The 27,527-nt window shown below is 40.7% G+C and overlaps 2 protein-coding genes across 2 annotated transcripts in view; one reads left to right on the plus strand and one right to left on the minus strand.

Annotated features, from left to right (window-relative positions):
* On the minus strand, positions 1-25,504 carry LOC141783530 (E3 ubiquitin-protein ligase RNF182). The gene is made up of 2 exons (XM_074660901.1): positions 25,350-25,504; positions 1-4,208 (listed from the first exon to the last, which is right to left on the minus strand). Exons 1-2 carry the CDS (start codon positions 25,408-25,410, stop codon positions 3,463-3,465), a joined length of 807 nt encoding a protein of 268 aa, XP_074517002.1. The 5' UTR covers positions 25,411-25,504; the 3' UTR covers positions 1-3,462.
* Positions 1-27,527, plus strand: part of cep89 (centrosomal protein 89) — a 91,325-nt gene that overhangs the window by 32,515 nt on the left and 31,283 nt on the right. The window contains exon 17 of the mRNA XM_074660854.1: positions 25,484-25,632. Within this exon, the coding sequence (XP_074516955.1) occupies positions 25,484-25,632 (149 nt within the window). The remainder of the gene's footprint in view (positions 1-25,483; positions 25,633-27,527) is intronic.

A 27,527-nucleotide genomic window follows, 5' to 3' on the forward strand; every position in this document is an offset into this window, starting at 1 on the left:
AGCTTCTGAAATCAGTAGTGTGGCACTAAGCTGAGAGCTGCAGTCAGTAGATCAGAAACACAGGTAAACATACTGTAGAGGGTGTGTGTACAGAGACAGGTAGAGTGGTAGAAAGAGGTTGTCAAAGCAAAGGTAAGAAAAGAATAAATAGAACCCCAGCATCAGGACTTACATTATAGAGGAAGGGTTTAGCACAAAATTAATATTTTTTTTTTCCAAAGATCTACATATCCATTTTGATGAGAAATATTATCACCTGAACTTTATCATCAAATATATCTAAAAGTTATCAGCCCAGGGCCCTCGGTTATCAACATTGTACAGAAAAGATTCTAAATTGACTCCCACAAGTAAAATGTAAAATGCTTGTGAATACAAGAAAGTTGGTAATAGTCAAATGTGCGTAACTGCTCCAAGCAGTAATGTAAGTAAGTAATGTGAACTGATAAAACCCACAAATTGTAAACCACCATGCTCACGAACAGAAAGTTCTACTTACATAATGAAACGCTCCATTTATAGTCTTTCTTTTAAGTAGTGCTGGAAATGTCACTCATTTCTTCTACTTCTGTCAAACTGAACTGTATATTTTGGTCACAGCGCTAAAAGGAAATCTACTTTTTGGGTACCCACAGGAGAAGCTTAAAGCGTCAGCAGACTTGATAAAAAATATCTTTTTTTTTTCTCTACATTACATGAATTACATTTAAAGAAATTAAATAATTGTTAAACAACACCATAGTTTATTGTGACCTTTCTTCCAGAGGTCCATTTATTTTATTTGGGAGCGTTTGTTTAAACATGCAAAAGAAAATCAAGATGCCACATAAATAATGCACACGACCTTGAGGTGCCACACAACAACAAATCCACATGGCTTTAGTATGGCAGTATGTGCATGTGACTTCCAGCATGAAGGTAACAGAGAACTCCCATAGCCATGAACCCTACATTTTGAGCCAGTTGAGCTTTTACAACCAGTAAAATACAACAGAACAGCCTTGCTATGTTCAACCCAACAAAGAATTGACTGGAAAATGTGTTGCTTAACATTAAAAGAGTATCAAAAAACCTGAGATATGAGTCTGGTTTATGCATCACATGCACCAAATGCATTCAACACGACAACTCTGAATGGTGCGTGTCTGTATTTGAGGCTGAGAAAGAGAAAAAGAGAGAGAGAAAGAGAGAGAGAGAGGCGCACATTCAATAAGCAATATTAACAACCTCATTGTGTGCCCCAAGCCACTGCTGTGACAGTAAAATAGGTGACAATAAAATATTACGGCCAATTCACAGTTGATTTGGTAATTTGTATTTAGTCCTCGCTGAAATGTGCATCGCATACAGATATCCTTTTTCTTCCTTACCTGGAACATTATGGTGAAAAATCCAGCCAAATGGACAGACTTTTCCTGTAATAATTCTTGCATTGTTCAACAATAACAAGAAATTAGAAAGCAGCTTTTCTCGCTAATTCATGATCTGTCAATCACATTTCCTTGGAAGAGCAGTGTTTCAACCAGGATATAAAGATGTTGCAAGGGACAGACTTATATCAACAGGTTCAACAGACTGATACCTTTCAACCCATAAATATCAGCGCACCAATGCTTTTCCTCCATGCATTTCTAGGAGCTGATAGCAAGACCATACATATATTCAGCTTTGAGTTACCAGGACTGTAGCTTTAACAGAGAGAAGACATATTTCGCAACATGTAGTGCTGCCATGAATGTTGGCTTATGGACGTGAAGAACTAAATTAAAAGTAAATGGAAAAATAAATATTTGCAGTATTTGTACTGTCAATCAGTGTGTAAGGGTGCTTTCACACCTGTAGTTCGATGAATTTTTTCCAGACCCAGGAAAAAAATTATTTCAGTTCTGGTCCGGTTCCTAATAACACAGATTTTTACAAAGTAAACATGAAGTTATACAGACTGACAGGTACAAACGCATTGTGTGAGCATCGGGAAGCTCACGGACTTGCGCACGATTGCCGAACTATGGGATCGCTGTCACACACTTTTTAATGTTTTTTTTTTTTTAAACTGACAAACTGCACGGAGTCAGATACAAGCACAGCCGTTTTAACAGCTTTTGACCTATTAATAAGGGAAAATACGCAAGCTGACGTGCTTGTATACATGGCCTTGAATACAGATCGCTTCCTCAACAGTTTTCCCGATTAGCAAATGTATTCATTAGTAGTTTAGCTTTTGAAATCATGCTAAAATCATACATCTGCTATCATAAAATCCTGTGGTTGGTTCGTCTGCTTTCACACCACAAACGAAACCGCACCAGAGTCCGCTTGGAAGTGGACCAAGACCCACTTTCCAGGTGGTCTCGGTTTGGTTGTTTGGTCCGCACCAGGGTTCGATTGATGGCTTTCCCACCAGCCCAAACAAACTGTAATAACCGGACAAATGGATCTGAGTTTGTTTTAACCGAACCAAACAGGTTAGGTGTGAAAGCACCCCCTAAGAGATACCCTTGATATTAACTGGTGGCCAAAATCGCCACCATCAACATTGATTTTCCTCCATTTTAGTTTTTGGGAACTCCCAAATATCCAGTAATGCTTATATGCAATAATTAACCTATGAGCCTCCTTGGTAAACCAAGTAAATACTCAGACTGTTAATGTGAATCCCACGTTTCACTTAAAAATGATTGCATGCAAGATTTTTGTTGGTACACAGTGTTGATAAATGAGGGCCCCGGACTCTTATCAGTGCTGTCATTTTGTAAGTCAAAGATTAAAGGTCTGCTCTCAAATGTTATGTTGGACTAGGTCATACACACAGCACAGAACAAATAAAGGTTACAGAAATACATCACAGAAATGCAGGTATAGGTGCCACTCCAACTAAGGCTGCATTCACACCAGATCAAGCATTGCGGCGATGCGCTGCAGGGTTGTGCGGTGGTCTGGGAGAGTCACTTAATGACCCATTGACTGCACGACGATTAACGTCTTTTGTTCCCTCATGGCTGGGTTGTACAGCTCTGTATCGCCGGTTACGTGATTGGCCAACGCAGCGTGAAGCGGGTTGTGCTTCTCCAAAAGTTCATTCTGTTTCCACTTTTCGGCATCCCCTGCGGCACTACCTCCATTCAAAATGAATGGAAGGACTTACGTTTTCATCGCACCACCGGATCAGGTGTGAATTCAGCCTAGCACATCTTGTCAGGGGCTCCGATCCTGTTGGCCAAACTGGTTTCTGAGTTGCGGTGGTCGGCCTAACAAAAGCACGGACCAATACGATCTTAGTTCTCTTTAATGGCCCATTGTTTGCATGAAGATAATTGACTGATACGCTTGTAAAGTCTGTTTAAAAGAGGGCATCATCTTTACCTTTGGGCCCCCTATCTATTCACAAAACACATCAAATACGTGTTTACTGCAGTAGACTTTATCCCATCGTAGGACCGCCAGTTCTCGGGTAGCATCCTATCAGCCCCTGGAGGAGCAGTCACACATGCCCTGGCACAGACACTGGCAGAACCCATAGACCAGGCAAACCGTCAGGCTTGATGGCACCAAGCTAACACATACAATGCCCAGTGTCACTCTCTGGATCACCAACAAGTAGATTCCTAGAGGCAGAGAGCCGAAGTATAAGAAACCCAGCAGCCAGACCAGGATGCGCGGGACATGATTACAGAACTTGGACAAGGCATCCTGATCAGCCGGCCCATTGGAGCCCATTGATACCGAGTCCAGGCTCTGCTCAGCATAGACTTCAGAACTGCCATTTCGGCTTGGGGAGTGCTGTGAGTCCCTCTGCACTTCCATTATGGTGATGACCAGGCAGTTGGAGGAGGAGTGAGACGGACTGGAGGAGGAGAAACTTGTTGGAGTCAGTACCACCTCCCTGTTGTGGTCGGAGCTCCAGGATTTGTCCCGCATTGCCAAGTGGGACATGATGATAGCATCGTCAGGGAGGGCTGACACCTCGTACTCTGAGATCTCGGTTTGGTGTCTGCAAAAGGGGCAGGAGATGAAGCCTGCCCCGTCGGCAATGTCCAGGATCTTGACAAGGCAGCGGGCGCAGACCCGGTGCAGGCAGTCCAGGATCTTAGGCTTGCGGTTGTTGGCATTGTAGCGTTGGTAACAGATTTTACACTCTAATTCCTCTGGTGGAGGACAGTCCTTCTCCTCCAACTCAGCCTGAGTATCGCTCATCTTCAAGTCATGTTCTGGGGAAGGTGAGAGAAATACAGAGACTCATTGTGAAAAAGAGTTAGAAGGAAAATGGTATATAGTCCAGCATTACATGTGATTTTAAGTACAACGTTGGAAATTGCACTAAAACAAGCTGATGTTTCTGACTACTGTTATCTGCGGGGAAAGGTCAGGTCTCTGCGTTCTTCTCTGGCTGCTTCTATTCTCTGTACCTGCTGGTTATGAATGATTTATGGTTTGGGAGTTGGATCAGGATGTGATCCAGGAGCCCTTTGTGACAAAGCGATAGCCAGGAATGCTATTGATCTTTGGGGGTGGTAGGGACAACTGTGTTTCAGCATTTCTTGTTGATTCTGTAATCTTGTGTAGAATACAATATTGTTGTAGATCTTAATTAAAAAACAGCCCCTGAATTTAGGCTTTTACATTGTTATTTTCATTTTTTTATTTAATTGTTGTCCCTCGGATGATATAAAGCCTTTTTTGGGGGCTTTTTATTTGGTGTGTTAGGATACGGAACTAGAGAGCAATGAGATTTCTTTGTTAAAAACCAATCACTCCTCTTTTGTTTATACCGACCAAATGAATGTTTTAGTTAGCATTAATCTATGCCTGTTTAATTAATTCAGGTCAAAGGTCATTATTACAAAACTGTAACAGAAGAGAAAAGAAAAAGGAAAAAGAAAAACACATGATGTGTGGTAATTGTTGAGTGGAAAAAATCAACTTAAAAAACACCATTGGCCATTAATTTTCCAAATTGCCTCAATGCTGTTACTGTTACCCATGCCTATGCCAACCAATTTAATGTATTTGTGAAGATATTTGCAAATACTTGAATGGTCTTCATTATCAAGTACACAAGAGGAATTTTACAAAGAAAAAAAAAAAAAACAATAGAATAATATAGGCATCATTATTAATCAGATATCATAGTTTCCACAGTTGCTTTAAACACAGCACTAACTTGTCCTCACCCACCACCCATAAAGACAAATATAAGCTAAGATGTGGGGTTAATGTTTAGGCTGTATGTACAAGTTATTAACACTCATCCCTGTATCAGTACTAATTAATGCTGACAGCTTCGGTGAGATTGTACATAATTAAGGGCTGACACGAGAAAACTCCAGTGATCAGTTTCCTCCATGGAGAAACCGCAAGAAACTGTCAATCATCAGTAATAAGGTCAAATAGCTGTAAGCATGTATCCATAGATACCAAGCATGAATAAGAATGAGGTTAAGGAGCCCCCACATCCTGTACTCTGCCCCAGACCTTTACTGTGGCAGATGAGATTACTGTCACCTACAGGTACATAAACAGCCTTTTAAGATTTTAACATCTTCATAATATAAAAATACAGCTATTTCAAGTTGTCCACTCTGATTTTTTTTTTTTAGTTGTTCAATTAAGTGCCTGTTTTTCTCTTTCATCTTTCATTAGCTTGATTTATGGTCACATTTTGTAGTTAGTTTTTTTGTAGTGTGAGTGCTAACCTGCTGGTGTGATGGTTAATGTTCGTTGGTAACTTTGTAGTAGAGTGGTAGTGTCTTGGTGCAGTGGGTAATGATACTGGACTGCTAGTAATATGTTGATGGGGTTTAATGTGTTGGCATGGTGGCCATTTTTTGAGTGGTAGACAGTTACACACTGATATGATGATACTATGTTGACAAGGTGGTAACCTACTGGTAAAATGGTAGAATATTAACGCAGTAGTAACTAGCGCCATGTTGTTGGTTCAGTGGTAATGTCTTTAAAAAGATATCTGCATCTGAATGCAGAATCTGCAGGCAATAGAGCTGTCCCAAATGCCATTTTTTGGGCTTGAGAGCTTCGGTAGTAATCAACAGCGAATATTCTAAGCTTCGGCCGGGGGGCTGTTGGGCTCAACCTGCGGCGCTTTTAACCTCTCGGTTTGCAGGCTGCACAGACTTGTGTCATTAAAGCAGCACATTTGCTCTGTCACACACTCAGAGACTTTTTTTTTTCGAACAAATGTGTCTTGATGAATCCATGAGTGCTGTTTTTACACACACCTCTGCACTGCGCTCAGCGTCTCCTCTCATCCCTCTGTGTGTGGGCGAGTGTAGACGTAGCTCAAAGTCACGTTTGCGGGCCGGCTCTCCCCCTAAACGGCGCCGTTTTGTCTCCGTGCATTACACACTGCCTCTCCAGCAGTGTCCAGCTGCAAGCCCGGCGTAATGCAGCCAAGCTTCTGCTCAGCCCTTTCTGCCCGAGCTTCCCACGGGTTGCATCGGAGAACGCACTGACAAAAGCAAGGTCTCTTGCTTGGCTCGGGAAGGACTCGGCCAGACATTTTTCCATTCTCGGGTGAGACGGACGGCATATCGCTATAACACGTGTCCTTCGTTTTAAAGGCATTCACTTTGAAGTATTCTGTTATTCTACCATATTATTTGTTGAATACTACATTTTATTGAATAAAACACATTTTCCAAAAGGTTTGGTGTGTTTTATGCATGTTTGTAATCCTAAGGGGTTAAAAAACAACAAATATCCGAATCCCAAAAATGGAAACTGAAAATCTACCCAATGAACGAATAGTCGGATATTTGGGTCCATCCCTATTAGGCAACAGGGCAAGATTTTGGTATCGGAATCGTTCTGATTTCCGTTTGTAGTCCAAGTAGTATTGACCAATCACGTTTGGCTTTGGTTGCGAGCAGGTGAACAGTCCATGAAAGTAAAAGAGGTGGAACGCAATGGCTGAAGTGCAATCTCAAACCCATCGGCTATTGTCTGAGAACAATTTCACTTTTTATTATCTTAAAAAATAAACTGTTAACTGAGTGTAAACTGGCTACTTGTGAAACTATCTGGTCGTAGATGTCGTCTCTCAACTCCAGTCTCGTATATCAAGCTGCTAATCCGACTCTAAACAATGACCGGCGCACGGAAGAAGTAGTCTCGACCCGATGATCCGTGATTCAGACAAGCCTCAAAAATATTGGCCGTTGCCCCCAGAGGCTAAATCATCATCAGACCAATAGCCAATGGGTTCTGAGATTTGTTCAGTGGTGGCTCGGACTGATGTTTTAAGAGCTTTTGACTTTTTAGTTGTAGAACCCACTCTCAAACCTCTGTAACACCCGCTTCCCTGGTATGTGAATACTGATATTGAGCAGTAACACAGTTGTTTGAAATACCATATCATCACATATTGTAGTTTTAACATTAGTTGCCATGCACAGACACACTAATAAAGCTTACAAACCACATAGGCTCACATTCTCTTACAAATAACCTAATTCTGTCCTTATACATCCTGATGAGAAAGCCAACTTGTGTTAAACAGGAAATACAATATAAGTTCCGACTTGAGGGCGTTCACGCTCATTTCCGAATGCAACAGAAAGCCTATATGGCATTTTACACTGCATAAATTAGCCTGGCAGCTAGCGGACTTTCCGGACTTACTCATAGCTCTTCTACTCTTACTTGGTTTAAGCCACTGCATCACCTGACAGAACACCATGGTTGAATTTCTTTAAATAAGAACAATCAAGTCTCTACTCACAGACTAATATGAATAATCTTGCCCGTCAAGGATTATGTGACAGTCTAGTATGTGTATGTCATCACCAACTATTTTGAAACATCTTATTGCTATTTATCATAGTAGTATGCTTTGTGTTTATATGTAAAATGCTTATATTTCTGTACTATTAAAATTTAATGAGGTGGGAAATTCTACAGTGAGCATTATTTATTTTTATATTCTCTTGAAATAGCCTGCAGCAAAACATGAAATATGAATCCCAGTTTTATACAGGTAGACAAATATACAGGAGTTTATTTTTTTAACCTTACTACTTTTCCTGTTTTGTGGGTATGCCAGTTTATGACTGTGTGTGTTGCTGCACATGCCACCATACGTATGTTTGCCAGAAATCCCCCACAGTGTTGGTGGGTTTCACTGTCAATTGTGCCAAGAGCCATTGACAGGAATGAGGTTAATGGGCAAGTACTATGTCTGCGGCTGAGTCAACAGACATAGTACCAGGAAACGTCCCGGGACTCTTGCACCGTGACAGGATGTCAGTGCAATTCAAGCAGACCACGAATATAATCAGCGTTTCTCTTATTTTAATGTCTGCTAAGATGGTGAAGGACTTTTCGTGTATCCCCCGGACGTGACAATCATCAAGGACAGGGTCGCAGCAGAGTCTGAAACTGTCTTTCTAGTCTTTATTCAGGTCCAGGTTTATTTTGTCAAATTATGTGTCATTCAATAAAGGTTAAATAGGCTGAATAAAACCTCAAAAATACTGCTTCTGTGAGCTATAATTGCAGTAATCTCATTCCTGTTTTTACTTCTTACTTTACATCTATATTTGGCCATTAAAAAGTCCCCCTCCCATCAGGAAGATGCTATATAAAGAAAAGCCAGTCATTCATTCATTCATGACCATGAAATATAGATTGAATAGGTGGATGTTGCACTGGCAATTGCCCAGCAGGCCTCTCTGTGACTTGCTGACTGTTAAATATTTCAGCCAGCAGTCTGTTGCGTTAAAAAGCCTTCTGAAACATGTCAGAAAGATGTCAGAAAGAACCAGCTCGTGCTGCATCAATCCCAGGAGCAGAATTGCTCAGTTTTCCCCAGAAGCCCGAGACAAATAAATGTTGTAAAGAAAGGGCACTGCGCCGGGATTGTGCAAGAGAAAATCCAGCTACTTGTTATGCAACGTGCAACATGAACTTGAATGTGAAGGTTACAGTTGTTCGTGAAGCTATCCTGTGGAGTTTATATTGTAAACAAACTTCAACGTTTTTACCATAAAGAATTGTGTGTGTGTTCTTAAGGCCTAACTTATCTTATAAAACATATTTTTTTAATGTTTTGAAACTTCATCATTGTTTGCATCAGCTTATTTTCTTCTTTTTGAGCTCTTTTATTGGCTCATTGCCATTAGTGCTATCAACTGTCAATATGCATTACAGCTCTGCAGTTGCCAGGAATGTGAATTGGAGTTTCTAGTAGTTCTTTATTTGTGCATATAATAAAATAAAACAAATTAGAAAAGACATATAGTACAATAACATAACAAATGCACAGGTGGGTTGAAAAGGGGGCTTGTAAAAGGAACCCACCTAACATTGAAATTAAAGACAGCTGTATTACAATTTACAAACATACATCTTTTTTTAAATATCTTAAAGAAAGAAAAGAAAAATATTTCCCAACAAAAAATGTGAGAGATAAAAAGTCAGGAAGGAAAAAAGAGAAAAAAATAATGAATAAAAAAACAGGATGACAATAACAAATGTTTGCACTGCTTTCATACACCGTATCCACCTCATTTACATAATATTGTACTCTGTCAAGAGAAATTGTAAAACCAGAAATGAGGAGTGACTGTGCAGTGAAGCAGAAAAGCTGTTCCATACAACTGGAGCATAATGTACCTAATTGAAAACTGGCCACGGCTAGTTCTGTAGAACTGACTGTATAGAAGATCAACAGATCTGGTGTGATAACAGTGGATCTGACACCTAGTTACAAAGAAACTGTGAAAGGAAGTAGGTAGTGAATTGGGTAACACTTCATTTTACAGGTCTGCAAATTTCATGGTAATTAGGTGATAATTAGCAAGTAACCTATTTGAAATTTCTTTGGAATTACTGCCAAATTACCTCAATATTTACCTAAAAATATATAAAAAATGACTATTATAAACATTATTTAATAATTATACGCTAAAATAGCATATAATGGTTAAAATAGGGCCCTTAGGCTTGAGAAGCGGCTGTGCGCTGCTCTTCATCAGAGGTGGAAAACCAAAACTAATAGATCAGGCACAAATCTCACCATTGTGTCACTTATTGTCTACACAAATGTAACCTGGTAGCTAATGTAATGATTCAGGGAGTTTTTTAAGGAATTTCAAAGAAGTTATTTGCTAATTATTATCTATTTAACAGCAGACATGGAAATAAAGCACATCAATTAACTTTGTATTCTTTTCCTGGAAATGTATTAAATAAATTAACAGCTATTGGGATATAGCGGAATATAATTATTAAATAATGTTTATAATAAAGTAATTTTTGTTAAATTTTGAGGTAAATATTGTGGTAATTTGGCAGTAATTCCAAAGAAAAAATAGGTTACTTGCTAATTATCACCTAATTACCATGACATTTTTGCAGACCTGTAAAATGAAGTGTTACCTTGAATTGTTGAGAAATTGAAATACAAAAGTACCTATCTGAAGTGTATTGATGTTAAATATGTTTAATAACTCCAGAGTTTGAAATAACGGGGCAGTATGAGCATTCCAGCTCTGTTTATCCATTTCACACATCTAGTTAAAATGTGTACAAACCAATCAAGCCTCTGCATGTCACACTCTCAATCATTTTGTCCTACACCAGGTGCCAGCCATTTATCAATTCATTTTTAAATGAAAAATGAATGCCAATTAAAAAAGAAAATGGGACAGTCAACAGTGAAGTGGAGACAGAATACTCAGCTAGAATTGAGCTGGGAATGATGTGATTCTGTGACATGTGCTCTAACCATTTGACTGTAGAGTCTTTTAATATATTTTTAACACTTCCAAAAATTGTCTTTAGCTTTAGTTGGTAGAATTAAACACTGCAGTTGGATAATTATATTGCCAAGTGTGCCACCCAGATGTTCCTGCCCTGTCAGCGAGGGAGAACATCACTATGTGCAAAGCTATTAATCACCACAGGCTATTCCATCACTGTGCAACCCTCTGCAAACCAACCAGATGGATGGTCCAGAGCAGCTCAGCTAATGTTGTCATCTGGGCTACTCTGGTTGAATAACCTACCATGATTTACCGTTCTTCATCTGCTGCCAGATTCTCCATTTCTCAACCTTGAAATTGTTTTCAGGTTGGCGTTGGAAGGTATATGAACTATGAACACAATCCGCATCATACTCACGAGGAATCACACACAGCCCCACAGAAAAGAAAACTTAAATCAGAGTAGTGTAGCTTGAAGGCAATAACACACACACACACACACACACACACACACACACACACACACACACAGCATCTGTGAGGCATAGTTCTCTGAAGGGACATTTTGAAGCCTGAGTTTGAGTTTAAGGCTCGCCATCATCTTGATCATCACTGGAAGCACCATAGTGGCCATCAAAGGAATTGCAGCTGATAACCAATGGACTGATAGAGTGGTTGATTAAGAAATCAACAACTCTTTGTCCACTAGTCGCAGCAGTGTTGTAAATTCAGGACAACATCTTCCTAGTGTTGCGTTATATAAATATTATGTGTTCTGACTGATTGAGTGGTTGATTGACTGGTGTACTGACTGACAGACTAGTTAACTGGCTGCTTGACTGACGTATTGACAGGTTGACTGACTGCTTAGTTGGTCTCTGAGGTAAATATGTTGATTTTGAATGGTGAAACATTGATTTGAAAACAGTATGGTCCACTATGGAGGAGGAATAGCACAGTGGAGGAGGTGGACTGGAGCTGACATTTGACATTTAGGAAGTGATTGGAGGAGAGTTGAGGGAGTTGTTGGAGGTGTTGAATGGATGAGATTGTGTTCTTGCTCTCCAGAGAAATTATATATCCAGTTACATCTTACTGTGGTACACATATGGGTCATTCTGTTGTTCTCTGGAAAACACTGGACTGTTAATCTTATTATATTCAGTAGCATATACTGTCGATGGCAGGGTGAGCTGGGCTGTGTAATGATCAGGGAGACTACTCTTTACCCAGAGAGTGTGGTTTGAAGTGTCCTCGAGAAAGATATAGAGGTCAACCTTTACTAAACATCTCAGATGCATCTAGAAACGTCTTATTTAGGCACACAAAACTGGAAGCGGCGTTTGGCTGCTATTTAAGTTGCTCATTGCACTTAATGTGCACCTTTGTCCGGTATGTTTTTGTTCATCATTCTGTTCATTACAACAGGGCTATACAAATAACATTGCAATTCGATTCATACCTCTGTCCAATCTTATTCTTACATGAGAACAAAGAAAACCAAGCGCAATTACACAACATGGCACAAATTTAACCTGTGTGAAAAACTGAACAAAAGCAGGAATGAAGTCAGTCTAAATCAATGGAGCCTTTCCAATGATTATGACATAATCAAGCTATCAAGGCCATGAAAAATACTGGAAACATCCATGATGGGACCTTATACATACACAGCCACAGTCAAGCAAGGAACTCACAGTAGATGACTCACAGATGTGGCGTTCATAATTACTCTTCATTTAGGTTAAACTTCATTTAAACTAAAGACTGCTGAACATGCTGTCCTACCACCTTCAGATGGCTTTAGAATTCAAGTCACTAAAAAGAAAGGCCTTAATGGTGCAATGTGTAAGATACGGCCAGATTCTTTTTTTTTGCTTAAAGGGATAGTTGACTTTACCACTGACTTTAACCATAGCTTTGTTTTTGACAAATTATGTTGTCCTGGCGATAAGGGCGTCAGATAAGAAAATATGTCGTTCTCAAGGGCAGTTACTAACGACGTATTTTGTCATTCAATTTGCAGGATTTGTTGGTTAGAACATTATGTCCCTCTGCCCCTGAATCCGGCTCCATTCGTTCTGTTTTGTACCCTGAGCTCTCATAGGAGGTCGAACCAGAGGAGAATTTCTCCATGGGGAAAAATCAATAAAGTATCACCTTGAATTATTCCTCAAACCACTATCAATAACAAGTCGATATTTTTAAAAGCAAAAAGTGCTTTGATCAACACATTTTGCGGCATTATGGATAATATTTTGATTACAAGGATAAAAGCAAGGTCTAGGCTATGTTATCACAGCTACAGAAGTCTGTACAACGCTGAGCTCCAGACGCTCTGTTGGAGCTGCACCTTTACAGCCAGAATTACACAGCAGTCAATATTCTGCATAGATCTTGGCAAGACGAACTACATGAAACGCTGTGTTTACCTGCATTTATAGCATATGATAGGGGGGAAATAGTAGATTTATGCTCTCTTCACAATTGCTTTTAGCTGGTAAGTACTGCTTGGTGGGTTTGTCTGACTTTGTCCGATTCCACTGGCAAAGTTTCTTTGAAAAAAAATCTTTTCTATACATCAAGTTGCCATCAGAAAACGTTTAAACTCTCCATGTGACTAACAGCAAAACAGTGGAGGATCTACCTCTGACAACATTTTGACAGACAAGCTTGTGTCTGGGGTTTGCAATTTGTAAGATATCCCTGCATATGGCAGACAAGATGGGACACTTATCCTCTCCATCCCTTATGTTCTCTGCTCCCCCGTCTCCTCCTCTCTCTCCTCCTCCTTTCAGTGTGGAGAGTTGATGATAGCTTTGACCTTTGCTGTCAGAATATCTGCTCGGTGATGCTTCTATGAATCATGCCATTGATCCAGAGGATTATGTTCATGCTGCTGGGCAGATCTTTCATCCTTGTTCACAACAATTAGGCATAAATACAGAACAGTCTTTTGGTAAACTTCCTTCATCAAAAAAAAAGAAAAAGAAACATGTTAAAATACACAGAATAAGCTTCAGCTGTACTTCCTAGATGTATTCCTTTGAATAGCGCAAGATTTTTGCCTTTTACTTATAATATTCTTTTGAAACTTCTGATTTTCATATACAGTATATTCAAGATTTGGTACATAATAACACTACTGTAAAAGTTTTCGAACACAATCTATGGAGCTTTCCGATTAAATAGGGTTAGGGCAGCTTGGATTAGAGCTAAGTAGTACTCAGCCTTGATGAACAGTGGGTAACTGTGCTTCAATGGGAGGATTGGTACATTTATTTAAACACACTGCTGTTTAATCAATTCTGGCCTCTCTACTCTGCATTCTGCACATTGACCTGTGAGAAACTTGAGCTGCTCCAATTTAAACAGATATTCAGGCATTCTTCTCCAGTCTTTAGCTGTTACAAAGACGAATGTGTGTATCTAAAACGACGCATCTGACACTAACAATGTTCTGTCAGGACAACAGCTGTCAAAGTGTATTTCATCATAAACAGCAATTACTGTATGTCTGGGGATGTAGCTCATTTCTGGAAGCTCCCTGCCATATAATGCAGGCACGCACAAGAGCGTAAGGCAGGAGAAAAGTACTAACAGAACAGAAACCTGCTGCAACAACAACAGAGGTGCTATAATGTTGGAAAAAAAAGGTTGAAGTAGTTATATTCTGTAAATCGATGTAAGGAATCTACATAATGTGTTAATGGGGCATTTAAATGTATAATCTGAGCAGTTGGCTCTTCACTGTTATGGCAGGCATAGTCAAATAAAGATGGATTTATGCTTCTTTGTCAGTCCTCCAGTCCCGCCATAGTAGTCTCTGGTGTAGGAATTGATTTATAATGCAGCATTGAATTTAACCTGTTGATTATTGTAGGACCAACGCAACACTAGATGCAAAAAAAAATGTGTTTGTGTACGTTCCATTGCTTCCAATCCGACCAATCACATATCTTGTGGTCTCCATATGGAATCCCCATCGCCCCCGTAGTTACATTTTTGAGGATGTACAAGTCAGTCCCTCCAGCGGAGTTACAGAAATAGCCTCTGTGACACTGTCGCAAAAAGCATAAATGAGAGCTGAGAGTCTGTACAGTATAGCCCACTAGCTGATCCAGCCACTGTTGACAGTGTGGCCTGTCAGAACAAGCTTCATTAGATGCTCGAGTCCAGTAAACTAGAGAAATCCATGAATGCTATGGGGTGGTTGACCGAGCACTGTTGCTTCAGAGCGAGGAGGTCCTGGGTTTTAACCTAACTGAGCTGTTGTGTGGTGTCTGCATGTTCTCCCAGTGCTCATGCAGGTTTACTTTGGGATCACCAGTTTGCCCTACTCTTCGCAATAAATGCAATGCATAATGTTGGCCGTTTTATCATACCCGAGTCATGGAAATTGGACGGGCAATTTTTTGCAAAAGGCATATATTTTGGGCTTTTTGGAAGTGGTAAGCTCTGGCTCTGGCTTGAAATCAGATGAAGCCATCTCCGCCGAAGTTGTTGGGTCAGGGATAATCTTACTGGGGAGACAGGTGTTGGAGCGGTTACCTCTGCCGATGATGTCGGGTCTGGGTTGGGCCTTTCAAGGCCGGGGACAGGAGTAATGGGTACCACATTACTTTTCTTGACAATAAAACAATCAATAGTTGTCTTCATTTTGAATTACTGGTATGTTTTATTTAAGGGTGTGATCTGGCTTGAGGAGGAGTACAGAGTATATCAGGTTCAGAGCCAATCAGAGGCAGAGTAGGGGCAGTAGAGACAAGTCACACTTGACAGATTTTTGGTTGCGTGACCAAGATGATTGCACTCTGGAGCAAGTAAGTAGACCAACAAATGTGGGCAGCAGACCCAGCACTGTAAGCACTATTAGGCTGCCAACAAGCTCTGCTGTGCAGAAATACACAGCATATATTCAAGACAGGTGTAAAAAGATTCACTTTGTTATTCTACCGTCACCTCGAAATGATTATATGTCAGAGAAGTGATAAATAAAGAAATAAGAAAAGAGCCAGGAGGGCAAACACAGAACCAAACTATCGGGCTCTCTACAGCTATACAACATGCTTCAAATCCATCAGCCCTACTAAAGACCAACAAACCATTAGTTATCTATCCAGCCAAACACTGGCAAACCACTTAACAAATCAGGCACATGGTTGCTTTACCATCCAACAAGATTTTTACAATAGCACTCAAAATCATGTGTTGTCATGTGCCCAAGCATAGTGATTTGCAGTCAGTTTGCCTGATTGAAGTGAACCCCCAATACAGTATGACCAGAACTAATTGTGACATTGACTTTGACATTGGCAGATGAGCTGTGTTGTCTTCCCAGTTCTTTATCAAGGGAGGTGAATGTGTGTGTGATGTCTGTGTTTGTGTGCTATTGGCAGAAATGCTACTACATCCTCTTTCTCTGATGTTTTTAAAACCCAGCAGACAAAGAGGCTTACTGATATTACTTCTGTCAGTACATTAACCCCATAGTTATCCTTTGCCATCGCAAGCCGACCTGCAACAATCATCCTCGCACCTGTGGACTCCCCCATACCACAAGAGCTTCACTCCTCAGCAAAGGTCAGAGATTTTTAACTAGAAGGGCATGACAGCAGAGTCTTGTGAGAGGTGGCAAATCAGATCCTCCTTGACAGGCATTTTATGCTGCACACCACTAGCTTAGAAAGAAAAATGGCATCATTTCTAACCTTTACTGACCCAGGAAAAGTTATTTGACTTACACTAAATGCTCATTTTCAACCCGACTGTGCATCACATTCAGGACGTTCTACATATTCACATACCCACAGGATTCTACTGTTGGCCACTGGGAGATGCCCAGTATATTTTTAGCTTTCTATCATTCAATGGTTAGCCACTGGAAGCCAACCAGCACAACCACATTGTTTTTCTTTTGGCCTCTGGGAGCTAGGAATTGCAACCACAGTCTTGCATTATCTACCACTGGAAGCTGTCCAGTAAACCACCAGTACAGTAGGAAACTAATGCCTGCAGGTCGACATGACTCAACTCACTTTTGGTACCAGGTCCTTTTCTCTATTTCGTTTTCCACTTCGGATAGCACCGCTTCAGTGTGAAACTGCTGTGATATCATCTTCAACGCGATACTTGCTGAATCTTTTCATCGGCAACCAAACAGAAGAACATCTGCACTTCGTCAATTGTGCAGCGTAGTGTGGGCTTACATAGTGTATAGCATAGTTTTGCAGGCTTTTTGCCCGGGCGTTATGTTTCCGGGTTTTCTTGTGAACATGATAGCTAAGGAACACCTGGAGGAAATTTCTTCAAATGTGGCACAAACGTCCACTTGGACTCAGGGATGAACTGATTAGAAGTTGGTGGTCAAAGGTCACTGTGACTTCACAAACCACATTTTTGGCCATAACCCAAGAATCCATATGCTAATTATGACAATTCACACTAATGTCTAATAGGATAAAGTGATGACATTTTGGACAGACTTAGATGTAAACTGCAACTTGACTGGCTGGCGGAGGCATACAACCTCTAGGGGGTAATTCTATCTGGGTCTGAAATCTGGGTCGAGTGAATTAAAAAATTGTTGTGTCTATCGATGGTAGCTTGGCTATTTAAAAATGGAGCGTTTGTGCAGGATGTCCCGTGTTGCGCTGGTGATGATTTTCTCTGAGCAATCATTGGTCTGCAGTGTTTTAACTCAACCTTCTCAGCACGATTGAAACCTACCAAAAAAAGTAACAGGTACTATCCACAACTTCTGCTAATGGAAAACCAAAAAAGAGCGAGTTGAGTAGAGCTGTGTCGTACCATGCAGTGGAAATGCGGTAAAACAGTATCTTGCTTGTTCCTTCAGCTGCAACGTTACTTCCTTTTGCTCCACTGTATGCCTGTAGCAGGTGAACCAGTTTCATCCATTCAATTCCTGTATTGTCTTGTCTCACTATGCTCCCATCCAATGCATCCACACTTATTAAATGCAGTAAGATCGGGCGTAGAGTAGGGTCTCATGTAGTTGAAGTCTGCTTGCCCTATGGAACTGCTTCATTACCTAATGACACAAGACAGCCAATTTCAGCAGAAAAGGTCAGTTTGTTTACACATGCACTGAAGCTTTATAGCTGAGAGAATGGAGGTATCGCTGCAGGGAATTTAAACATTTGGATTTGTGAATTAATGAATTGGATAAAAGGGTATGGTGTTGTTTGTGAGGTTGTGAGGTGTTCATTAGAATAATAGCAGGTTGGCAGATAAAAGGAGAGGAGGGTGTATATACAGTAGCCTTTAACACCAGCTCAAGATTTACTCTGCGTTCAGACTGTTAGCAGCAGTTGTTGGCTGCAGCTCAAATCGTATTTCAGCATGAGGTAGGACATATGGCAGTGCTGAGACAGGGTTGGCTTCAAACAGGTGGTAGGACTCAAAGGATCAACTTCAAATGGCTTTTCATATGGAGAAACAAAAGAACCAGGGGACTGGTTATTTTAGAAAGTAAACGTAGTGAAGCTTGAGAGCAAGTTCAAGCAGAAAACTTGAGTGTACTGCTAGTCACTGCAACATACAGTATATCAAACGCTCTCCCACAGCATATGTCTGTAGGCTCTAGGTTGCCTCAGGGGGAAGTTATTATTGTCAGGTCTGAGTCTGGATGCCATATACATATCCTATATTCACATACAACTCTATTAAATGTGAGTTTAATGCTCACATGCAAACTATAGTACAATTGTGACTCTCGCGATGTAAAGATATCGTAGAGTAATGGCATCCTGAGCAGAGAAGGAAGTCACTCTCCCGCTGTGTGTGTTGTAATCCGTGCTTCTCTGTGCTCTGTTGACACTGCTGGGCCGGCCACATGTGCTTTTTAGTGCATGTGAGTGTGCCCCACTGGCTAGCTCATGGCCGCCGCTCTGCACTGCGCTCATTTGGCGGTTACAGCTGATAACGCTGTCCCGACAAATGGCGTTGTCGCGGAAGTGTAGCGCCCACCCTCTTGTTCCCCCTCAGGTAAACCCTGTTGGCTCTGTCCACACTGCTGGCTCAGCCATCGCCATGTTGAGAGCCGTATGGAGGCACTAGATAGGCCTATGCTCTGAATTTAAAAACACAACTGAGCAGTTCTCAGGTGTGTGTGCTGAATTGTGCTGAGTGAAACTTATGTGGAGAAACAAGTGTTTACAAAGAAATGTTAAAAAATAATGAAAAACATTTGCCCTCTAGATTGTAGTGTCATTAATATTTTTCTGCTCTGAATTTTTTTGTATTTTTGTTGTTACTGTGTGGAGAAGGTCAGCCAGCCTCCGGGCTACAGCTAGGAGGGGGGATATATTGGGTTGGCGTTGCTCAGCTCAGCTTGTTATGAGGGCTAAATGTCACCGCTTCAGCTGGGCTGATGCTGTTGCCCTGCTGCCTCCCCGGGGGGTTGATGGAGATTCAGTCCAAGCTTTGGAGACATTTTGCTTTCCAGGTTATAGTTCTCCAACAGAAAATACCAATTCCATTCATTACTGTGCACGACTGTGAATTCACATGCTGGTTGTGAAAAGAGTGAAGAGGGCCATTAGTTAGGGCCATATCTAAGGCTAAGGCTCTTGACTGGCCAGGCCAAGCGCCCATTATATGATGGGGCTAGATCCAGATATGTTTCAGATGAATATTTAGAATCCACTTGTCAATAGGGTCTTGTAGCTAACCACCCTGCTAAGACACGACAAAGTCTGTTGAGTGCATCTTGAGCGTGTCTGGCAAAGATGTTTTGATATTATGAGCTACCCCATGTCTTGGACTTCTTTTTCTTAGCTCTGTAAATATCCTCTGTAGACTGCACATTATCGGTGACTCATTTTTCTTTAACAAACTACAACAAATAGATACATACATGAATACATGAATAAAATATTAATGTTTTCATTGAGAGCACCATCAAATGATGAACCTTTTAAATTTGTGTTATAGTATATTGGTCAACATATTCATTATTTTGATCATCTTAAAGGCCGTAACACACAGTCAGTGTTTTCTTCGCACGTCAGTATATTTTTATACACGAAACGCAAATATTACGCAGCGAAAAAGCGACATAATTCTTCTGAGCTTTCGCACCGCAAATTACGGCATCAACCAATCATGTTGTGTGGAACCGGTTGAATTGCGCTTATGTTTATGAAACAACAACACGGAGGCTCTGAAGTCCGAACCAAGACGGCAAACTTTACTCCTTTAAACATTGACAAAGGTAGTGCAGACTAGATCCACTCCTTCCGTTCTCACCATTTACAATAAAAGCCCTAGACATATAATATTAGCAGGAGAGTATTTCACATTTTTGTGACGTTTACTCGTCACGACCCCGGTGTGTAAAGGTCTTAAGACAAGTTGGCAGCTTTGACAAAACATCGTAAGATGGCTGGCTAAATTAATGTCCGTCGTGGTTTGATTAAAGGAATACTTCACCCACAAAATGACTTTTCATATATCAATTACTCACCTCGTTCTTGCTTAAATTCTTCTTAAATTCAACTTAGTTTTTCTCGCATGCCTCCAATGTGAACCAAAAACGGCGGAAAATGGTGCAAATCCTTGATGAATTTAAGTAAATGGAGTCCAGCTTTAACAACAGTGAAATTTAAAAAAACATCCGTTTACAAACTCTCACACAACTCATGCAGTATAATCCAAGTCTTGTTTATCCAGTCGTATGCTCACTACTTCCCAAACACATGCATCTTCACCAAAATCATACTATTTAAAACACTCCCTCCACTACCGTCTCATGATTGCGCATACATGCTGCAAATCCATGCATGAGACAGTAGTTGCGTAAGCATTTTGAATTGTATGATTTTGGTAAATGAGACTTGGATTGTACTGCACGAGTTGTGCAAGAGTTTGTAATCAGATTTTTTATATATTTTTGCTGTTGTTAAGCTTCTACTTCAGTTCATCAAGGATTTACTCGTCTTTCAGATAGTACGTTCACCTTGGACGCAAGCAAGCAAAACAAAGTTGTCTTCAAGAATTCAAGGTAACACGCGGTGAGTAATTGATATACGAATGGCCATTTTGTGGGTGAAGTACAGTTTTCTTTTATGTACTTTATGACATTATGACGTTAATAACTAGAAGCTTTCAACCTTTGGCCAAGACATACAGGGGGAAGGGAAAATAGCCTTTTATTGTTGCTGGCCGCTAAGTACGTCAGACTATAGCAGGGTGGTGGCTGATGACATATGCTGCCACCTAATAACCACGTAGACATTCTTCTGCAGAGAAACGGCCACTGGTAGGAGAGAGGTGAGTGTGTCATTTCTACAGGATTAAATGGGCAAGCCTATATTCCCTGTACTGCTCTTTAAAAGGTGAAGCCTGTGTAAAACATGCATGCTGCATGTTGGTAATAACACTGATGTACTAGATTACTTTTCCATCAGTGCTAATTAGATTTTTTGTATTACTTCAGTGTGGTCCTGAACTGTGTATGCAATTGCATTGTTAGTCATTCTTACATCGTCTCTCTCTTTTCTTTTAACTCACACTCACATCAGCCTGCACTCCACAGTGTTTGGTAAGACATCAGTAAATAAAAGCCAGGTCAGTTACTTAATCAGTCAGACACATTACTTGCGACACTGTGATCAGGCTATTCTCATTCACTGTTCGTACTTATACCTAGGAAATGTAATGCACTGTAATTCATATATAACCCACGTAATCGTGAGCCGGGATGTGCAGGAGGCTGCCTCTAAGGAAGTCAGGTGACATACCGTATTACAAAGAGAGACAAAGTCCCATGGATGTATACAGAGAACTGGATAAAGCGTTGGAGGCGAGGCCCCGTTCATTCCTATCAAAGTTGCTCAGTGGCGCATGAAGCCAAAATGGCTCAACTGTCGAGTGATAAAATTACCCGGATTTTCCGCATCCATGGGCCAATCTTCTGCACATTTCCCACAGCAATCGCCGTTTAAGATCCAGTGACTTCATTAGGCTCATCATTCCAAAAGTCCGTACTGTGTTTGGTCATAACTCCTTTCATTTTGCCGCTGCAAATGACTGGAACTCACTACAAAACACGCTCAAACTAACAGCTCTCACCTCTCTCAACATGTTCAAACAAAAGTTGCAACAAGTCATAGTTGACTGCTGTACTTGCTGACCAGCCCTCACTTCTCTCTCTCTCTTCCATTTTTACAAAGAACATCCAGTAATCCGCCTTTTTTTGTACATAGTGTTTATTAATTTACATATGCTGTTTTTAGCCATTTTCTCATGTGTTTGTCATACTGTATTGTATCTGTGCTGTTTGTGTCACTTGTGTGGACTGTGCTACTGCCTCTTGGCCAGGTCATCATTGTAAATGAGAATTGGTTCTCAATTGATTTTACCTGGTTAAATAAAGGTCAAATAAATAAATAAAATAGAGCAAGCGCAGCAGCATTTCCTTTAACCCCGCCTCCCAACTGCTCGATCTCTGCTCGCTCACAGGAACAGCAGTTCATTATGCCTAGGGAAATAAATGTATTTGGCTATTAGTGAATTCTACAACTTTTAGGACCTAATGATTTAAGTGAGGGCTATTGAAGTGTTTGTTCTGGGAAGTTGATTTACCCCCAAGAAATGATCCGCTGATTTACGGACGTCTGTTTCCCAATGTAAGTCTATAGGAAAAAGTATTTTTGGGCCGAATGGCATCATGTTACAGACCCAGAAGTTGTAATTCCTAGGTTTAGCCACTATGAAAATTGTCTCTTTCTGTGGGCTTGCAAAGTCCACATAAAGAGGAAGTCAGGGTCAATGGATGGCTCAAACAAACACACTTTCACTCAGTAGACCGCTGTTTGTGTCCCGTGTGAAACCATTTCAATGTTGACTTATTTTACTGTACTTATTTGAAGTAACTTATGTACTTAACTAACGCCAGTTACCTAAGTTACGTAACAAACATACTAATTTTACATGGCAAAAGTTCTTATTTGAACCAAAACCACAACCTTTTCCTAAACCTAACTAAGTTGTGTTGCCTAAACAGGCTCTGCACTGCAGGGAGAGTTAGTAAGCCTAGAGGGTTGAGTGAAAAGCACATTTGAAATTTTTTCAATTGTTGGTCTGATGATGCACTAAATGTATATATTGCTTGAAACTATACTAATGCTTGACTGCTAAAAAAAAAAGACTCAAAGCCTTAGGTGACAAAACATTTGAACGTAGCAGTGTCAGTAACGGTACTAGTCGGTATCATATACGTAGAGCTAATCTTAAAAAAGGAAACAATCCAGGTTGTGTCAAATAACATCTTTGGTCTATGTATCAGGCAAAGTCTCTGATAAAATAAGATGCCTTATGGTTGAAAAGCTCTTTTGGGAATTATGAAATCCTATACATTCAAGAGACAATGAGGTCATCTACCATATCTACCTGCCTGTAACAGTTGATTTAAAGGATGACACAGGTACAGTATGTAATAACGCTGTCGTAAATTATATGCTCAGGGTAAGGCCGGTTTATGGCCTGTACGTGTATTTCACACTTGCCTGATCGATGTCAGGGCCTGACTGTTCAGGACGTACTGTATGTAAATAATACCACTAAGATCTGGAGCATATGATACCGCTATCAGTATTCTAACATCATTCAGTAACAGTACTGTTGGCATTTTCAATTTGCTTACTGCTGATCAAACTACGTGTCTAGCCTTCCATACTGATGATGTGCTCATAAGCGTCATGTTGTTATGTTGTCATGGTTCTGTATACATCCTGCGGTCTGTAATCAATCATGCCTTTGTGTCGATAGGATAGGTAGAAAGCTAGGTAATGTCTTTCATGGTTAATCCCACCATTGTGTCGACTCTGATGTGCCGTAGGAGGCTATTTAGTCGTTATAGAACATGGGTAATTGATCACAATGATGATGACATAATGTGTTACGGATGATGGTCTGATTTTCCTCTATATGGACTGTATTTCCTCTGTGGACTATTGGTCTGCAAACAAAGGGATTTTGTTATGAAAGAGGTGCAGTTTCTATCCATGTAACATTTGGGTATGGAAATTGAAAGACTATGCATCTGTCAAACTTAATTGGACCCAATATCCTTTTTACTCAGAGCAAAAATCATTTTGACATGCTCTCAGCTCTCAAGTCTGTCCCAGGCAATTCATTTTTTCTTTCTTTCTGTTTTTCATCAGGGGGCCTCTTTGAGAGCAAACACTCTTTCTAAAGCGAGGCCCAAACATTCATCCAGTAAAAAAAAAAAAAAAAAAGAAAGGAGAAAATGTGTTGAAATTACAAACCAAAACCATAGACTGAATCATAGGAAATGTGAAATATTATTACCTTAAAGTCATTGAGGCGTTAATGAAGCTCTTGATGTAATTCCGAAAATGAACAAGTAGTTCACATACACAGCACTAATAGGAGTACAGTTATTTAGGTGAGAAAAGCAATTTAATTCATGTCTTCATAAGAAACTGTTCATTTCAGCTACCTGATGCAGTATTACATGTGATCCCTCTGCTTAGCGTTCTTCTCATTCAATAGCACTCCGTTACTACAATGGACCAATTTTTCCACATGTAATTATCCCATGAGAAACATTAATGCCTCTTTGGTTGTGATTGGTTGGTTAAGGAAAAAGCATTTGGCATCTGTTGGCGCTTTTCTGTTTTCCATGTTTTCAAAGCTTTGTAGTAGCAGATGGGGGTAAAATATGCTTTGTGCAAACACATCGTGATAAGACAATTACAACTCACCAGTCCTCTGATCTGGTATCATAATTACAAGATTAAAAGAAGGGATAGGATAGCTTCAGAAATACAGCCTCATATATAAATCAGTATCAAATCCATCACCAGTGATAAAACACAAAACATTTTCATAACTGCTTCTGCACGACATGTCTCAGAATCAAATACAGCTACTTGATAATTCATAATTATTTAGCGTGAAAGGGTCAAAACAACTTTGTTTATTTTACCCTTTATCAAGAAGACAGTGATAAACTCCTATGCACACACACAAATAGAGGGCAAGCACGCACAGTGTTTGTCCTTTTACAGACCTTGTTTTTCTCATCACTAAATCTCCAACATAGCATAGCACAGAGCAGCAACACTCACTATCCATCTTCTCTGTTTCTTTTATTTTCCTTTGTTTCTCTTGCTCTTTTACAATCTTTCATTGATTCTCTCTTTACTTTAATGGCCCCCCTTTTGCTTTATTGCCATGACGGTTATTCTGCATCAACGGAGGCAATCTAGTCCACATAACAATAAACATGTATGCCACTTGTATGAGTGTGTGTGTGTGTGTGTGTGTGTGTGTGTGTGTGTGTGTGTGTGTGTGTGTGTGTGTGTGTGTGTGTGTGTGTGTGTGTGTGTGTGTGTGTGTGTGTGTGTGTGTGTGTGTGTGTGTGTGTGCTGCACCACCTGCAGTAGTTTTGAACTGTCTGCAGCTCAACAGCTGCTGATCTGCTGACACAACAACTTAAATACAGGTCTAAAACCAAACTATTATTTTTTGGACACACACATGCAAACAAATAAACACCAAATACAGTAGAAGTGCAGATGCACCCACACCAGCCTCTCCATAGAAGATCTGCAGGTTAATGCATGTGTTGTTCCTCACCTTGTCCCAATGTGTGTGACTCCCCCTCCTCCACTCCAGTTGTCTCTGCGCTGTCCTTCATGTAAATCCGCCTCCTTCATAGCAACACTCCACATCTCATTCCTCTGTGTGTGTGTGTGTATGTGTATGTGCAGGTGTACCGGCAGCAGGCGTCAACCAGACTGGCAGTGTTGGAGGAGGCAGCGGAGGGGAGGACAGCTTCTTACCACAGGGAGATCCTTCACCTGCAGAGGCTGCTAAGAGAAAGACAGGAGGCTGAGGAGAGACTGCTGCAGTCCAAACGGTAGGAGGGGAGCGAGGAGGAGAGAGAGAGAGGTTGAGGGAGGAGAGAGTGGAGGAGAAACGGTCAGAGGCAGGCAGGCGGAAAAAGGGAGGAGGATAGGGAGAGAATGTGTGAATGAAAGGAGGAGGAGAAAGAGAGAGGAGACGGTGTGTGTGTGTGTGTGTCGCGGGAGAGAGGGCAGAGACAGCGAGAGGCAGCAGCGAGATGTGTATGGAGGCAGAGCCGGTCACATCAACAAAACAATTACTGACAAGAAACAGATAGACATGTCTAGACAAACAGATCGGTTTCACCCTTTTTGTACATTTTTCTTACATTGTCTCCCCAAAAAGAATAAGTCAGGCCAATTATCATCTGATTTCAGCTTATCATAGATTTATAAATCACAAGGACAGTACATTATAGAAATATAATGTTTACATAGTTTGTCCACCAGAGAGCATTGACTCTTGCTCTACATACTTGGACACAAGTCTTTAATAACTAAATGTAGATCTGCTATAACCAATATTTTTAACAAAAATATACATCAAAATGATGCAATGCAACAATGCATCAAATAGCTACGTGTATGTGAAAGTCGTCGTTCACAGTGAAATACTCAGTGTTTAGATTCAGAGCGTGAATATTGGACATTCATGAGCTGGCCAGAAACACCAAATGAATGCCAATGTCACTGTGTACCGGATGTGTAAATAAGCAGCAACACATTCGCCATATCAACTACATAAGCTGATAATGTCATTATTTTGTTTACAGCATCTGTACGATCCGTCATTGCAGCTGCAGTGACAAATATGCTAGTTAAAGTTTTAGAAGTCGACATGCTTGATTTAAGGGCCTTACATACCATCTACGATGGTGCTGCCATCACTTTTTCTGCTGTGATCTCAGAATTAATATAGTAATCTACTCGAATGTCGCTATGTGTATTGTTTACGTGATGCGAATCCGGATGTTATGGTAAATGGTAAATGGACTTGCATTTATATAGCGCTTTTCCAGTCTTCCGACCACTCAAAGCACTTTACACCACATGTCAGCCTCACGCATCCACACACACATTCATACACTGATGGTAGAGGCCATGCGAGGTGCCAACTTTTGCCCATCAGGATCTAATCTAAATACTCATTCACACACAGATGGCTATGCCTTCGGGAGCAATTTGGGGTTAAGTGTCTTGCTCAAAGACACATCGACATGTGACCGGAGCAGCCGGGGATCGAACCACCGACCTTCCGATTGGTGGACGACCTGTTCTATAAGGTCTGAGTTCTCCGGTGTGCCCTCTAGTTGAATCCTCTAGTAACACGCATAGTACATAGGCAACTATGTGAACAATTCCGTTAATCATGTAGCAGGTTGTCTATGTGAACGCTTGGTTAAAAAGCAAGTATATCTCCGGCCTTTAAGCTGCAGTGGGTAGAATTAGAGCAAATATGATTTAAAAAAAGTTATTTTTATAAAACGGTCACTATATCCTGACCTTAGTGCATGAGACAGGTAATCTGAAAGAAAATCATGTGCCTCTGTGTCCTCCTGTGTCCTCCAGAAAACAACCAATCAGAGCCGAGCTGGAGCCTTACTGTCTATGAGCAGCTGTCAATCACTCGCAAACTCCGATCAAACAGTCAAACTAGGCAGCGCTGATCAAATAAGAATCAATATTCTGTTACTGTTTTACAGCTAGACCGTATGCTACAAGATGTTTCTGAATAACATTTGAGGCGAGAAATAGACATTACAGTAAGAGAATATTGATTCATATTTGATCAGCGCTGCCTAGTTTGACCGTTTGATTGGAGTTTGCGAGTGATTGACAGCTGCCTCCGTTGAATGAACAGTCAATAGGAACGCTCTCTCTCTCTGAAATGACTTGTGATTGGCCAAAG

The sequence above is a fragment of the Sebastes fasciatus genome, chromosome 2 (genome assembly GCF_043250625.1).
Source record: "Sebastes fasciatus isolate fSebFas1 chromosome 2, fSebFas1.pri, whole genome shotgun sequence".
In the NCBI taxonomy this organism is placed as follows: Eukaryota; Metazoa; Chordata; class Actinopteri; order Perciformes; family Sebastidae; genus Sebastes; species Sebastes fasciatus.

What these genes read in the sequence shown, in the direction of transcription:
- LOC141783530 (XM_074660901.1), bottom strand. Translation starts at nt 25,410, where the DNA reads ATGAAGGACAGCGCAGAGACAACTGGAGTGGAGGAGGGGGAGTCACAC. An exon ending in GTCACACACATTGGGACAAG is followed by an intron (nt 4,209 to 25,349) that starts GTGAGGAACAAC and finishes CACCTTCCCCAG; the next exon opens with AACATGACTTGAAGATGAGC.